This window comes from Cynoglossus semilaevis, chromosome 13, assembly GCF_000523025.1.
Source record: "Cynoglossus semilaevis isolate Cse_v1.0 chromosome 13, Cse_v1.0, whole genome shotgun sequence".
In the NCBI taxonomy this organism is placed as follows: domain Eukaryota; kingdom Metazoa; phylum Chordata; class Actinopteri; order Pleuronectiformes; family Cynoglossidae; genus Cynoglossus; species Cynoglossus semilaevis.
In genome coordinates this window covers 19,595,464-19,611,612 of record NC_024319.1, presented here as the reverse complement: position 1 = coordinate 19,611,612, position 16,149 = coordinate 19,595,464, and the positions used below count along the sequence as shown (strand labels likewise).

At 38.4% G+C, this 16,149-nt stretch overlaps 1 protein-coding gene across 2 annotated transcripts in view; it reads right to left on the bottom strand.

Annotated features, from left to right (window-relative positions):
* LOC103388892 (low-density lipoprotein receptor class A domain-containing protein 4) overlaps positions 1 to 16,149 on the bottom strand; it is a 166,640-nt gene that overhangs the window by 106,123 nt on the left and 44,368 nt on the right. For both annotated transcript variants that reach the window (XM_017037779.2, XM_017037778.2), the window contains exon 2: positions 2,997 to 3,705. In XM_017037779.2, coding sequence (XP_016893268.1) covers positions 2,997 to 3,036 — 40 coding nt within the window. In that variant the 5' untranslated portion in view covers positions 3,037 to 3,705. The remainder of the gene's footprint in view (positions 1 to 2,996; positions 3,706 to 16,149) is intronic.

The window sequence follows — 16,149 nt, the reverse complement described above, 5'->3', positions numbered from 1 at the left end:
TGGAAAGGACCTTTCAAGAATTTATTTGACTAAAGACAGAGATTGTCTGGCCATATGGTAAATTCTAGCCCATGTTTTTAAATTATAAATTAATTAAAGTCTACAATTTCACTTAATCAGTCTTAAAACAATTATTAATTTATGAAGACCAATCTTCATCTGTCTTTCTTTAATTCCTGCAGGTATATCCGATCTTCATCTGTCTTTCTTTAATTCTTTAATTCCTGCAAGTATATCCGGTTGAGTCCTACTAAACAAGCTCACTTGTTTGGATGCATGGGACATTTTTGTATGTATAGTTTGATGTTGACGTGGAATGTACATTATCTACCATGGCTTTGAACAGGATGGGAATTAGCCAGAGAATGGGGCCCATATCAGAGATCCCACATCCCAAAACGTAGTGAACAAAGTCCTGCAGTTAGAACCATTCACCCCACCAACACATGCCTTTTGTGATTAAGCTGAATCACTTCAAATGATACAATGATATGGCGTTAAATGCCAGCTTCATTTGAGTGGGTATCCATCACCACACACAGAAGAGAGGGCAAGAAATATAATCATTAGTAAACAGTGACTGGCGTGAAAAGATATTTATGAATAAGTAAAATATAAATATATAAATTAGCTGAAACACTGCTGTGACTGCAGAGTCTAAGAAATTAGACACTGGTCCGAGCCTTCATTTTGGCCTGGTTTAATGTAAGTAAATATCTGTCATCTTCTTTTCTTTTTCTTTTTTTTGGACGTTGGACTTTTACAATTTTCCTGTTTTTTCCTGTCTTTGCATTCAACCTATTCTTACTGTGAATCAACAATACAGTATATGCCAGTGTGGCATTTCCAATAGCAAATATATGTGGCTGAGCTCAACACAAGGTGCAACAGATTTGACAAATGAAGCACAGTCTGCACGTCACCAGATCTACACCCTTTCTTTGTTGTGTCTTTTTTTCTCTAGGTTTAATCTAATTCTATGTCAAGTTTAGACGTGTGTTCCTCTCCCACCCTGGAGTACGGTATTCTTCTTTTATGTTGTTAAGTCAATGGATGGTGGAATTATCGATTATACATAAGTACCGTTCTGCCCATGCATCAAGAAGCATTCAGATTAATCAGATTAACCTTCACAAAGCAATATATGGGAGAACTTGTTAATGTCTGTGTGTGTGAGAGAAAACTATTTTTAATAACTTTAATGAAGATGTTCAAACAACATGAGGAAGTCTGATTTGAACATTTTTCCTGAGGTAAAAAAAAAATTATTACATTTTTTTCATTGTTCTTCAACCCTGGAATACTGCGACAGACCTTAACTCATACAGCACATACAGACTTTACCAGTAATTTGCTTCTATGGTGAAGCACTGTTACATTTATAAACTGTTGGGTCCAATATATTTCCATCAAAAATCTCATGATCAGGTTTCCCCTCACCACACGAGCAGAACTTTAGCATCTCTTAGCTGCCAGTCAATTTTCACTTAATGTGCATTAAGTGATGCTAATGTTAAACCCAATTCCGAGGAAACATTTAGCACACCATAGTGAAGGATCGTTTTATAAATGTGCCTGCTCTAAAATTAAGATACCGTGGGTCGTATGTACTTACGTGCAAGCACCGGTTTCTGACTGCACCTCATCGCAACATATGTCAGAAAAACAGGAAATGATTTGTGCAAAAAGCACTCAAAACTCAAGCTAAATAGGGTTAAAAACTGATATAAGCATTTGCTTTGTGTTTGAAGATGGGGAGCACAGACAGACAAATGGTGCTTTTCCTTCTCATAAATATGCATTCATGGCAGGTAAGAGGGGAGAGTGAGAGTTTCATGTCAAAACATGGGAGAAGATGCGAAGAGTGCAACTGATTATGTATTCTGCTGTATATATTAAAAGTTTGAGTAAAAAGGTTCATCTGTTCAGTGGAGAAAATTCTCTTAAAAGCATGTGCGGTGCATGTAATGGCTGATGTGGAAATGTGTACAGAACATGTGATTAAGAAACTTGGAAAGTTAGCTTAAAAAAACTTGCTTATGTAAACTGTAATATACACACTGTATAATCTTCTAAAATAGAAGAAGCTAAATGAGGTGTTTTTTGTTTGTTTGTTTTCTGAACTGCCCAAAACACATTTACTTCTTTATTAACATCAACGGTGTAGTATTATTATATAATAAAATTATGCATTTCTCCCCCCAGGCCAATAGGTTCAGTCAATTAACTGTAACTGCTCAAACTTTTCCTACAGAAGACATTTTAACATTCAACACTGGAAAGGTTTAATATTCATTAGCTGCAGTTGAATAAATTTGTTGATGGTGAAATCAGCTTTCGCTGCCAAACCAACTTTGTCAAAGTTTGCAGAGAAAGTCAGGAATATGCTAAATACTGTTTAGTGAAGTAAACACTCCTGAAGGTAAATCAAGCTTCGACATAAGCTCAGATTTCCCAGAGAAGTATACTTACAAACCTGTAATGATTAAAAACCTACCTGAGTATGAGATGCTATAAGATAATTGACAGCATAAATAATTCTGTTTAAATGTTTCTGGTTGTTTGTTTTTGTCCTCTTCATGATTTCACAGATCTGCACTGCAGGCAGGACTACGGACAGGTACCTCTGAAGTCCTGTCTTCAAGACTTTCAGGCAAAATCCTGCTGTTAAATCCCCAGTTTGTGGCTATAAACTAGTTCTATACATGAAAATACAAAATAAAATCAGCCGTTCTCAGATTAATTAAACTGTAAATAAATAACAATTTCTTTGCGAGTTACATCTATGTGGCAACAACACTGTTGGCTGTGTATTAATTAACAATGACAGTTTAATTTGAAATGACCAAAGTGTGGCCTGGATAATTAACGTACAGCTATTTGCTGCACACGAACCTGTCAGACGACGAGGTGATATTCCTTTATGCCAACTGACGATTAAACACATATATGAGAGCATGCACAGTTTTGTCATATCAAGATTTTTTTCCCTTTACCTTTAAAGGCATTTGTGGCCGGTAAGTCAGCTTCCTGCATTACTGCTCCTTCCTGCACTCTGTCAGCTGCTGCTGCTGCGATGGATGCCAATAGACCAACCTTAACCAGTCCGAGCCGCGTCCACTGGGGGGAGGGAGGGTGGCCGAGAGGAAGGGGTGGCACCTGACATTCTCACTGCCATTTCTCTTCATCAACAGTCCATGTGTAGCGCCGAGAAACCTTGTCGTGTGTCAGTGTCTGGCATTGGCTCCTCAGTAACAGTGTGGTCCAATTAAAACGCAGCGGTGATTGTTTCAGCCAAAGAATCGATGGTATGGACAGTGTCTTTGGACAGTGTTTACTGGGTTTGGAGTCAATGCACAAAATGTGGGGGTTTGAAATGATGTCTTTCTAGAAGAGTTCAGGGTTTTTCATTTGGGAATAATTGCTGAGCCCCCGTGGTTTGAGGAGGACAGACAGAAGTTTGAGAAGTTTTAGTGTGGGTGTTTTTCAACTGAAAGTTTTGGTCTTTGTGTCTCCTTCAGGGTCAGGTTTGTCTTTTAAACTCTGCTTTGATCAACATCCTGCCTCCTTGGGGTCTTCTTGCTCCTTTTTTTTGTTTTTTGTTCTTACTCCCGTCCTGTCTTTCTCTTCTTATGTCTTTTGTCCCGCTGCTGCAGTCTGGAGCTCAGCACGAGCTTCTGAGGCGCTCTCACATTGGCACAACAGCTACACAAAAAAAAAAAAAACATATAAAGAGAGAGAAAAAAAACGAGAAGAGCAGAAAGTTAGTGAATTAAATGTCAAGATAGCAAAAACAAAACCAGGCGAGATGAATACACCCTGGTTCACTAAATCCAGACTAACTGCTGGCCTGTAATGACCAGTAGAGAGAAAACAAAAAGACAAACTGAAGCATATCCACCCACGCACATGCCCACGCTCACGACCACACCGAGTGTCTCTCTTTGGACAGTGGGTGGGTGGCAGGCTGGCATGGCCCCTGTTAGCTGCTCTCAGCCACAAGGTTCTTACATGAAAGGGAAAAAAGTTTTTGTGAAAGCCGAGAACCGACTGTGACCCTGTTTCATACAGCGCGGGGGGCGGGGGGGAGGGAGACAGAACCGCATGTCAGTGTGCCACTTTGAAGTCTGCCTGATAAACAGGGCTAGAGGAGGCTGCAGCTGAGGAAACAACAAAACTTTGTTTACATTTCAGAAGTGCCAAGTACTGCTTTTTGTCAGGGAAATAAATAAATTAAAAAAAAAACTTAAAAAGAGATGAGGCAGAGGGGTGGGGGGAACGGGGGATGACGGCATCTGAGAAAAGACCAATTTTGGTGAAACACTAACAATAGCATTTTGTTGTTGGTTGAAACATGAAAATGAAAAATGCCAGGAAGAGATAGAGAAATCATGACTAAGGGAGGCATGTGTAAAAAGGAGTTAAGAAGTAATTTGAAAAGTACAAAAGCAGCAGAACGGGAAGGAGAGTATGAAAAAGTACATAGAGTGGGCAGAGATTAGAAAAGGAATCAGTCAGAGTTGCAAGTTTAAAAAGAAGTTTAAAGGAGAAAAGAACGTCGGGTGAGAGAAGGGTGGAAGGAATCTGTTGGCGAACAAAGCAGACAGACGGTACACAAACACACACCCTGTCTGAGCTTTGGCAAAGCTGGACAGATTTCAGTCTTATCTCAGAGTTTGCTCCTTTTTATCGTGCCTTATCACGGCAAGAATACAGCCTGTGCCACGGCAAATAGAAAAGTGCACAGAGTGAGAACTAAGCTGCTGCGGCTGCTGTGGATTTTTATTATTAACTTCGCTGTGTGCCCTTCTTATGAGTCATCATTTTATCTCCCAGTGACTAAGCAAAATTAAAGACAAGAGCTTTTTTTTTTAATCCACTGAAGAGAAGGTGGATTAAAATTATTCTCAGGATGTTAAAGTTTCAAATCCTTAATTGGGCTGACAAGAAATACTTTGGCTTTGAAAAGATTAGCCAGTCAGAGAATTCCTTTGACAAAAAGAAAGGAAGAAATAAAGAAAGGGAACGGATGGAAGCGAAGCAAAGGGAAGTCGGAGCAGAAGAAAGTGAAGTGAAGAGCAGCACACTGAATCTTTTTATGATGTTGGAGCCCAACGATCCAACATTAATCCCGTTTGATATTGAGAGAAGCAGCAAATGTCTCACGAAATAATACAAACTGCTTTCAGCGATGATGACCTATAATTGGTTTCTAATTAGGTCGGTGTGATCCGACAAATGTTTGAAATAAATTCCACGGTGTCTTCAAGAAAGTCTGGGACAATCAGAGCCAATATTAAAATCTGTGAGGATATTAACCAGGAGACAAAGAAATGAACATGCTAAGCACTAGAGACTACACTTTGACTGTATGAAAAGCCTAGACTGTTATTAGTGTTTATTATTACTCCTGTTATTATTATTGCTATCATTATTGTCATATTTATTATTAGTAGTAAAAATAAAAGAAGTATATCGCATCAGTGGTAGTCATGTGTTAGTACAGACGCAAAACTATTATCAGTACAGTGTTAAAACCCACAGTAGTAGTAGTAGTATTTTATAATTCAAATACTTCATCTTACTCAAAAAACATGGAATCCAGAGACCTGATACTCTACGACCAGCTGATCACTTATCAGCCAATGGGTTTTTCCTTCTCAAGTTCACACAAAATAATGATGTTTATTTGGTTTTAATTAGTTTTAATAAAACATAAACAGAGTATGGGGTTTAGTTAGATTTCTTTTTCAAGTGGTACAAAAGCTCCGCTCACTTTCTGTTCAGCATTATTAGCTATGCTTAAAGGGTAGTTTCGTTTATCTATGTTTTTAATATTATTTAAAATGTACTTTTTGCTTGGATTTATTTATATTATATAGTCTTTCTATATATGTTTATATCATTTTTTATATTATATAATTATATTATATAAACTGGCTGTAATTGTTTTGCTGCCTGGGTATTATATAATTATTAACTGGCTGTAATTGTTTTGCTGCCTGGTGTCCTCACTGTGATGACACCCATCATCCACAGAACTGCGCCACCTATAGAACACTACCTCCCAGTTCAGTTCAGTTCATAAGTGAAAACCAAAATTAAAAATGGTTTGGTATTGGTTCTTTGTATCGGTTCTTGGTATCTGCATGTGCAGAACACTTGGAATCAGTACAACCCAAGGTGATAGCAATAGTAATAGTGGTAGTAACATAACTGAAGTACAGGTCGTTTCAGTCGGAGTAACAGTAGCAGTAGTGGTGATGGTGGTAATAGCAGTAAGAATAGAGGTTCAAGGATAGAGAAGGTTTATTTCAGAGATAATTTACCCTAAATAATAAAAATGGGAGGAGGAAGTGAAAAGTGTCAGTGTTAAGAAAGAAACCTTTGTTAGAGCCCTTCAGGTGATACAGCCCATGTAAACATTCTCAGATTTGTCAGTTACGGGAAGATCGTTTGCATAATTTTACTTTGTCAAGCAGTTACATTATCAGCAGAACGATATCATTCTGCTTTGCTTAAGGCTAATGTAATTGTCCTTAAGTAAAGACAATGAGGCTAATCTGAAGTACTACGTTTTGTAAAAGCTAATGCAATGTACCTTTAACAACCACTTTCCAGTACTAGACACATGTAAAACAAAAACTTTTGCCAGCCATTATTTGTCAAAACAGAGTTTGTTTTTTCACTAATTGTCCAGTAAATGTCATTATGGTGACTCTACTTTGACATTATGGGAGTTATATGGATCCATAAATACATTAAGCTTCTTTAATGCTGTGTTAGTACATAGAGATTTTTGGCATGTTTTTTATTATTACATAATTTAAGCTTAAAGTATATGCAAATACTACAGTATATATGTTCTCATAAATAATGAACTGTAAGGAAGAATACTAAATACGAGGTTCATTGACTTCTCCACACAAACACACACACACCACACAGCACCATTGTGCTTTGGAGCCTCTAACTCTGCACAGAGGGTAAACTGCAGGCCAGTTGTAAGCCACCAGTTATTAATCCATGTTGTGCAGTCACAGAGGCAGTCAAGGCTCAACAGCCTTGTCAGACTTTTCTCTGTCAGCTGTTTGCTGTATCCTGGGGGGCTAAAATGGTCCAATATGGGGTTATATACTGTATATGGTGTTTCCAGTGTTTACAGCTGATTTCCTGCGTCTTGCAATATCTCAGCACTTTCAACTGACTCCACTTTGAACTGCGTCAAAAGAGCGCTATACGGTTTGTTACAGTTTCTATGGTTGAGCAAAGACACTGAATGAGCTCACCTTTTGACCCTTTATTTGTCAATGCCTTCAGTCGACTGTCTATAAATAAAAGGCCGGCCCTTCAGCTGTGAGAGCTCTTCAGCAGCAATGTCTTTAACTAAATCTCAGTCTTTGTTTCCCTTGTTCAAACTAACCAGGCTCTCACGATGTATTAGAACAAGCTCACACTGTCACATTTCACTTCAGCATCGACCAGTAGAAGGACACTACATTTTACTACACATGCTAAGGGCCAACATTAACCACACTGCATTATTATTAAACGTCAAACAAAAAGTAAACATTTTGTTTTTTGAGGAAGAATACTTTTTCATAGGGTAGGAGTACACAAACTTCCAAAATGACAAGTAGAACTTTAGTGCTGCTGCTCCGGAGGCCATCTACTAAAGTCGAAAAGGAGGTAGGTGTCCATCATTGCATCATTAGACTGTGACATGACTCTGTGGGTGCAGTATCTGTCTGTCATGGTAACATATGGCTACAGTTAGCAGCTCTCACAGCCACTTCTGACTCCTCCGTTGGGTCACACAGGGACATGTGCTTATCAGCAGGACAGCAGACAGACAGACAGACAGACAAACATGGTAAGAGAGAGAGGCTATTTAACTACAGGCCTGGTCACATCTGTTACACACAACATTTCAGCATGTTAGAAATGTAGTTACATAACACTTCAAAACAGAAGTGGAGCTGATGAGGTGATTCACAACACGACTGCAGCGGAGCCAAGACGTCATGGACTGTTTGGACTTGGTCAGATGCTTATCTGTGAGTAAAGAGCTGAGAAAACACCTCGAAAAACGTCTCACCATCGGACAACACTGCTATCTGGATCTTTGTTTGGTTAATAAATAATAAGGGCAAATGTGGACACAGCTAACAGCTCACGGTACAGATGAAGTAAGATGACGAATGCATATCATGATGTCAGGTTTAAAGATTATCAGAGTCTGAATCACATTTTCCATGAGGGCTTTCTGGAACAGAAAAACAAAGTTACTGCAGCTTCCTGAAACTTTCAAAGTGTTACTGATCTAAAATGGTTTTGTATGAAGCTCACTCTACAGAGATTTATATCATCAATGTTGATGTTATTTACATCGTTTGCACGATGCTTGATGCTACGAGATAATGTCAGTTAAGATTAGCTGCGGCTTCCTAAAAAATTGGTCATAACATTGGAGTTGATAGGAACTTTTTTTTTCATTATTCAGATAAAAAAACAACTGGTGACAGACATGTGGTCAGTATGTTAGAGAGACGGAGAGAGAGAGAGAGAGAAAGAGAGAGAGAGAGAGAGAGTTGTTAGGATTCTTCTGGTGATTTAACAAATCCTTCAGAAAGTTACCAGAAAGGTACTTGAAATTGTCATTTTGAAATACTCAATAATAATACATTATTCATTCTAATATTGCTCAGTCTACATTTTGTGTGCAACATCGTTATGTGCTGAAATTGTTTACTTCAGGTTGTTGACGTTGTCCACAGTATTCAAGACTTTTTAATGTTAAACCCCAACCATTACTATATGTATATATACTGTATATATATATATATATATATATGTATATATATATATACATATATATATATATATATAGTTACATAATTATTTTAAAGTAAATCATGTTTTTAAACATCCTACAGACTGGCATTTCATTGACTTTCTGATTGCTGAAATCTTTGTTTTCTAGGGGGGAAAAAAAGAATGTGCAGTCAGACCATCAAATAATTCCTCCCCTTTTATCATTTGCCGCTAGAGGAAAAAAAAACATTTTTGCAAAGTGTGAAATGATGCACAAAACCACTGGCAAAGCAAAACCCAAACAAATGTAGGCTGAAGGCATCATTTGTCATATCCTTGTCTGATGTTGCACTGTGTCATGCTGTCTGCAAACAAGGTGTGACAAATCTGACAGCAGTCATCTAAATATGCATCAAACCTGTAGTATGGAGGTGCCAGACAAACAAAAAGCAGAACAGAGGAACAGACACACAGGGGATCAGGGGCCTGAACTTTCCATTGACTATTCAAACAAAAAAGATCCCGGAAATGAACATAGAGGCTGTGGTATTTTATTGGACTAAACAACACTGGCAGAGTCAGTGGGTGCAGAGAGCCAGCTCACCATCAGGGTGCATTGAACTACTAACACTGAATTGGCTGCAGCAACTGGACCTCTGCAAGCCCAATCCATCTTATTAGCTCCAAAGGTAAATTAAGACTGTAGGAGAGAGAGCCTACTGACCACAGTCGTCCTGAGTGAATTCTTTAATTGTGCATTTACACTGGCATTTAATCTATGTGGTTTAAAAGAGCATAGGATGAAAAGTGCACAATCATTTACCAAGTGGAAGTTTGTATTTTATTTTTATTTTTTTAAAAAAGCTCCTCACTATCTGCAGGAACTACAACATTTTAACACCACAAACCAAAACGGCCTCCAGTCCTCCAACACCGTATGACTGGTGTTTGTGCTGCCAGACCTGACTGATCTGAAGGCTGGCTGCAGGACAGCTTGGAAACATTTATTGATTTAATTGTTCTCTTAAACGACCCACGCCTTGTATGGGTTCTGGGGCTCAGACCAACAGTTTGGACCTTTGACTTTGGACCATAGTTCCCTTCTACCAGTCAGACTTTGACATAAAGTTGCCAAAGAAACTGCTTTTAAAATACATTGAATTTTCCAACATAAACAACAGCAACATAAGCTAAGTATTGGTGTTCATCACCAGTTAAGACTTGAAGACAGACACAAAGACATAGAGTTATTGTATTAAATTCCTTCTGAGCAAGTACGTATGTAAACATAAAGCTATGCCAGTATAAAACACACACACACACATCTACCAAAGGTTATATAGCTAGTCATGTTAGGACTTTCTTGACCAGCAACAGCCATAAATAAGCAACAAAAACAAGAATACACACAGCCTCGGTCACACACACACACACACACGATCACAGAAGAACAACATGTGCAGAAACAGCAGGGAGAGGCAGCACAGACATTACATCCTGCAGACATGCAGCAAGAATTCATCTTGTTCCCTCTAACTGAAGAAAAAACAGAAAATCAGACAGTGCAGCAGAGCCAAAAAGAGTGTGTGTGTGTGAGAGAGAGAGAGAGAGAAAGGGAGAGAGACACCTCAAGTGAGAAAAAGCTTACACCCACACACAAAGACAGATGCTAACACATGCACGAGCAAGAACAACTAAAAAATACACACACACACCCATGCTGCACTCAAACCCACAATCAGTAGATGAATAAGAATCTGCACAGTCATGAACACTGTTAACCCTCCTGCACGCCGTTCCTAAAAAAAACAGAAGATTAACTGTGTTCAAGGTACTTGCACAGAAGATTAACTGTGTTCAAGGTACTGCCAATAAATGACTACGTTAATTATTTATTAATTGTTGGTCCTTGGATCCAGAAGATCCATTCTCTGCACCAAAGAACAGTGATCTTGAACAGGTTCATCAGCCATCAACCTAGTCATTACCATAAGAACTGACTTGGTTCATAATCTAGTCGTTTATTTTTGGCTCAGATTTGTTACTAGTAAATCTTAGATTATTATTTCTGTGGTAAACTGTGTATGAGTGATGGAACTGTTGCTGTGGAACATTTAGAAGTTCTTGTGCTACAGGTACATTTTATTGTATTGGTTTTTTTTATTTAAGTGTGCAGTCAATTAAATTTAAAAAGATCATACTTAAAAAACTATATGACCTTAACAACGATATTTGTTACTGATATAATGTTTTGAATCCCTTTATTTTAATTTCTATTCCCAACACTTCTTTTACTTATATCTAGTCTGGTGTATTTACTATAAACTCCAGGGACACGTAAAACTCAATTTTATATTACTAAATTGAACGCATATTGTTTGGTATTATAGAAAAAAAACGTTATATGTAATTTGGTTATTATTTTGTCATGTTAGGCAAACAATAATAACCTTAGGGTATAAGCTTTCGACTATAACATACTACATACATACTGTAGCTGAAACATGTTCCCTACAGGAGATGATTTCTGATGAGAAACAGCAGAACAAGATCAGTGACATTGCGGGGGTGCCAGTCGTTTTGGATGACTAGGTCTGGACTCTATAATTATAATATGGGAATGTTCTAAAGCAAACAAAGCGTTGAGTCGTTGTCCATATAAGGCAAAGCCACAGCAGAAGTTAAGTGTTCTTTGTTCTAAAGTCCCCCACTCCTGAAGATTCTTTGACCTCACTTGGGGAGCTAATGTTTCAAACCACAAACTGCAGTGGGACACAGTGACATTCTGAGAATGAAACCTACAAGAATGGAGTGCACATAAGGTCCAGCCATTTAGCTGTTAAAGGGACATTAAAGGTGACACTACATGAAACAACTTCATCTTTAAGTCCAGTCTCGGAGCAGCCATAAAACTGCAGTGGAGCGGGGAGCTGACTAAGGAAAATGAAGGAGATAATCAGGCACCTCCGCTGCGAGTCCTTATGGAGCTCAGCTTCCTGTTCGCTGCACACTGATCTCACTCTGCATTTTTCAGACTGAGGTCAGTGTTTCTGTACATTCGGATGCTCTGAGGCGCAGGCTTATTCCCATCAACGCTTAAGTCCATATGTTCACATCAGCAGCACAAAGGGATCGAGACACAGCTTCACATTTACACACACACACGGGCACTGTAGTTCAGGTGTGTTATGTCTGAGGCCTCTGTGTCTGCGCTGTAATATGTCATTAAAAACAGGAAGGTTCTGTGAGCAGACCTCTGTTTGTCATTTTATTAATGATCACACTTTTTGAGAAACAAATGTGAGGAGATAAAACAATCCACATTTCTGTACTTGGAGCTGATGTCCAAGCTATCGCATGTAATACTTTCTTAATTAATACTATTAACACTATTTTTGCTTTCTGTTGCTAATAAAAGAACATGGAAGAAATAAAGAAATCAAATGGGCTTGATTTCAATGGAGTTCTGTAGACAAATAAAAAATCAGAAAATGTATTGTGTCATTAAGTCATTTCAAAGCATGAAATTAATTTAAATAAACAGTTACACTAACTTCTTTGTTTACCTTAAATCGAACCTCGAAGGCATCACTAATTTCAACTGGCCTCAGTGAAGTACAGTAGTTTAACTTGGTTAAACAATTACGTAGATTTAAACAAACCTGTGTGTATATGGAGGTCACATTATATTCAAACCAGATGCATCTGCAGTTTGAGACCTCTGCCCTAATTATTCATCTGAAGGCTGTTCCACCCTCAAGCCTGCGTGTTAAAAAAAAAACCTAAAACTTTGGAAAGGTTGTTGCCTAGTCACTGTTCTGCTCTAAGTGTGCTGTTTTTGGTAGTAGTCTAGCAACACCTGTGTCCTCCTGACCTAAAAAAAAAAACATTGATTTTCTCTATGGGCTTTGGTGTGGGAAAATAAGCAGTTTACAAAGTAAGACAAAGTTCAGTATCCAGGTAGAACAAAGGACCAGCAGATGGTGAGATAAATCAGCAGAACTTGTATGAAGATAGCATACACCCAGGCAGGAACAGATTTTTTTTGTTGTTGTTTTAGGTTAAACAACAAGCCAAATGTTGTCTGCTTAAAAAGACTGCAAAGAAAATATACTTTAAACACCTTAATCTTTAGAAACAGCTGTACTGCAGAAAAAAAATGTTTATTCTGTTTCTGTTGGTGAAATTTAATAAACATTTGGTAATAAATACTAAGTCAGGGACATTTTCATGTGATATTAAACTCCTGATTTTACTATAGAAATGCAAGACCAATCTAATCATCCATCCATTATATACCACTTATTCCTTTGCATGGTCACTGGGGGCGCTGGAGAGCCAGTTTAATTTGACAACGAGCTATGGCTGGGTACACACCCGGGGAGCACCCCAGTGGTAACTTGTGGTGCTGATGGACTCGAACCTGAAACCCTCTGGACCCAAGCAGACGATGTGAGATATCAACCAAATTCAAAGGGGAACATACCAGTCAACAGAACAATATCATCAATCAAAACAGACGATGTCTTTACCTGCCTAATCTCTCAGGTAAAAACACACTCCACAGATGCAGATCCCCTGAAAGAACCATCACTGATGCCTGATTCATTTGAAATGGGTTTTTGCGTAAGAAGAGTTCAGTCTGTGTTTGGCGAAATCAACGATGACAATACAGACTAATGACTAATGAGGGGGATTGTTGGGGAACATCAGAGTCTGATTGACCACTGATTGTTGTCATCATGTAGAAACAATTACCACTGACAGCCAGACAACGTGTCTGTCTGCAGTGACAAGCGTTCATTTACACCTGTGTGTCTGTGGAAACCAATTGATCCACTCAGACTAATTGAAAACTGCTTTGGTCTGATTGTCAGGCTCTTCCTGTCCACCCCAGAAATCTGCTGTTTATTCACCAACATTCTCTTATCTTTGGTTTGTCTCTGAAACCGCTGCCTTTAAACAATATTATTTGCTTTGCTAAAATAAAGAATTAAGTTTGTAATTTGTCAAGATGTGTCAATTGAATGGTTCCTTGTTCCAACAACAAATGTGCAGTTTTTCTCAGTAAACATTTTATCTGCACTTTGTTCTCGTTCTGTTTCTATTCTATTCTCACAAACTCATTCTAAAGACTGAGTAAACATGTTGTTGTGCTCAGAAACCAGGTGTATCATTTGAATGTGTCTTTCATTTGAAAATAAGTGAAATCCCCATTTTCTGTTTGAAAATCTCAATTGCCCACATGCAACACACAACAATTCATCAGGAGACCTGTGTCTGATCCAAACATACAGCACAGAAAAACACATGTGAGAGGTGTTTTGGGTCAAGACAAACAGGACAAAGCGACTAAAAAGACACTGTTTAAGACTCAGGAGGTGCACGATTGTTTGCTTTTAGCAGATAAGCCAACCAGTAATTTGTATTGGACAAAAAATATCAAAAAACATTCTGAGAGAATCCGGGGTTAAACAGAACCAGAACTCTGAGAGGCAACAATCAACCGGCCTGTGATCTGACTTGGTCGATAGGTGCTGACAACACACATATTTACTGTTTTGCTGCATGGGTTCCATCATGGAAAGCTCACACTGACATTTCATTAGCCTCGAAAAACTTAACAGTGAGTCAAGAAAGCTCCAAGCTCAATAACGGATATACAGTTGTCACAATGGATTGAAACAACAAACATAATTCGTTCAAACATAATTAAAACACACCAAATATCAGGAGGATTTTGTGTGTTTTTTTTTTCTCAGTTTCATCTGATTCACTTGACTTTCCATTGTCTATTAAAGTCTATTAATAATTAAAAACTTGATTTTTATAACGACTTGAGTGACATGATAGTATGTAACAGTGCCTCTGTGTTATTGGTATGTATGAATTCCTTTACTGGGAGATTAGATAACATACCGTTAAGTGCTGTCTGGCCTGAGGCTGCTGTTATTCACCGCAGCTCCAACCTACTGTATATGATGACTCACTGTGTTTCCCATTACCTTCTCAGGACCCTCGTAATGAATGAGAGAGCAGGTTTTCCTGGTAACAGACACCTCACTGGGACAGTTAGTGTTGAATCATCAACACACACACATACAAAGAGTGAGGGTGGGTTCCCAGCAGTCTGAATCATACATCCCATCTTACATACATAAATAGGACTTCTTCACCTCGAGCAAACACAATCTTTACGCACACACGCACGCACACACAACCCTAGCAGACAGTATTTGACCATAACAAAGGTTCAGAGGTGCGGTATTAGGGATAATGTGTGCCAACACTGAGAAATTCCCACAGTGATTCCGTAGCCGGCAGCAGCGGGATCACTGTCTGTGGAGCGGCAGATTTTTATAATCTTATGTGGTCTTTTTGCGGGGGGTCATTTCTGCTTTGTGAGATAACACACAATGAGAGAGAAGGAGGAACGTGAAAGGAGGGAGGAGGAGGAGGAGGTTTGTTTGAACATGGGAGAACAAACGAAGAGCAGGCTGTGCAAAAGGCGGAACTGATGCGTCAAGCATAAATTTATACGGAGACAAGTGTTGAAAGCAAACTGTAAACCTTTTCCACTGGCACCTGTGAAGTGGCGACATTTACTGCATTTAGTCCATGCAGATGACACCACCTACAGGTTCAGAGCTGTATGGTTGATTTGGGGCAATTAGTTCTCTGGTGTGTACTTAAACACATAAATCCAATAAACAAAGGCTCTACCTCTACTACCTGAGGTCGGACACTTTGTCTGATTAGTCAACTAGAAAGAAGAGAAGCCAAATCTGAACAGATTACTGTCCTTAACCAAATAACTAGTTGTCTTTCTGACCAAACTAATAGTATATTAGATATAGAATTATATTTGTGCCTAATATCTGGTGCATACAACACAAATCATTCTGCCCACATGTGAAGGATAACACAACTGTTATTTGCCTGATCTGGTCCACAAACTGTCCACAGCATTTTGCAAATGTGTACAAAGTATCATCAACATTGGGCTAGTGTTCATGTTGTATGAGCCTGGTTTAATCTCACTGGACTGCATTATCATCAGAAATGGACCACGTGTTCATGCTGTTTACAGTTAGGTGTAATTAAAAGTGTAATTAATATAGTGATAAAAATAGCAGTCTAGATGGTTTAAATATTTCATTTTAACATGCATTACTTCTAAATTTAATTTATTACATGGTACAGTATGTGTCACTGCTCTCCCTTCTTCATAGTCAGTTTAACATGGCACATGAGTTAAATAATTGATTAAACAAGGATAGACAGTATAGCTGGTATATATCTACCATGGTTTATATATATATATATATATATATA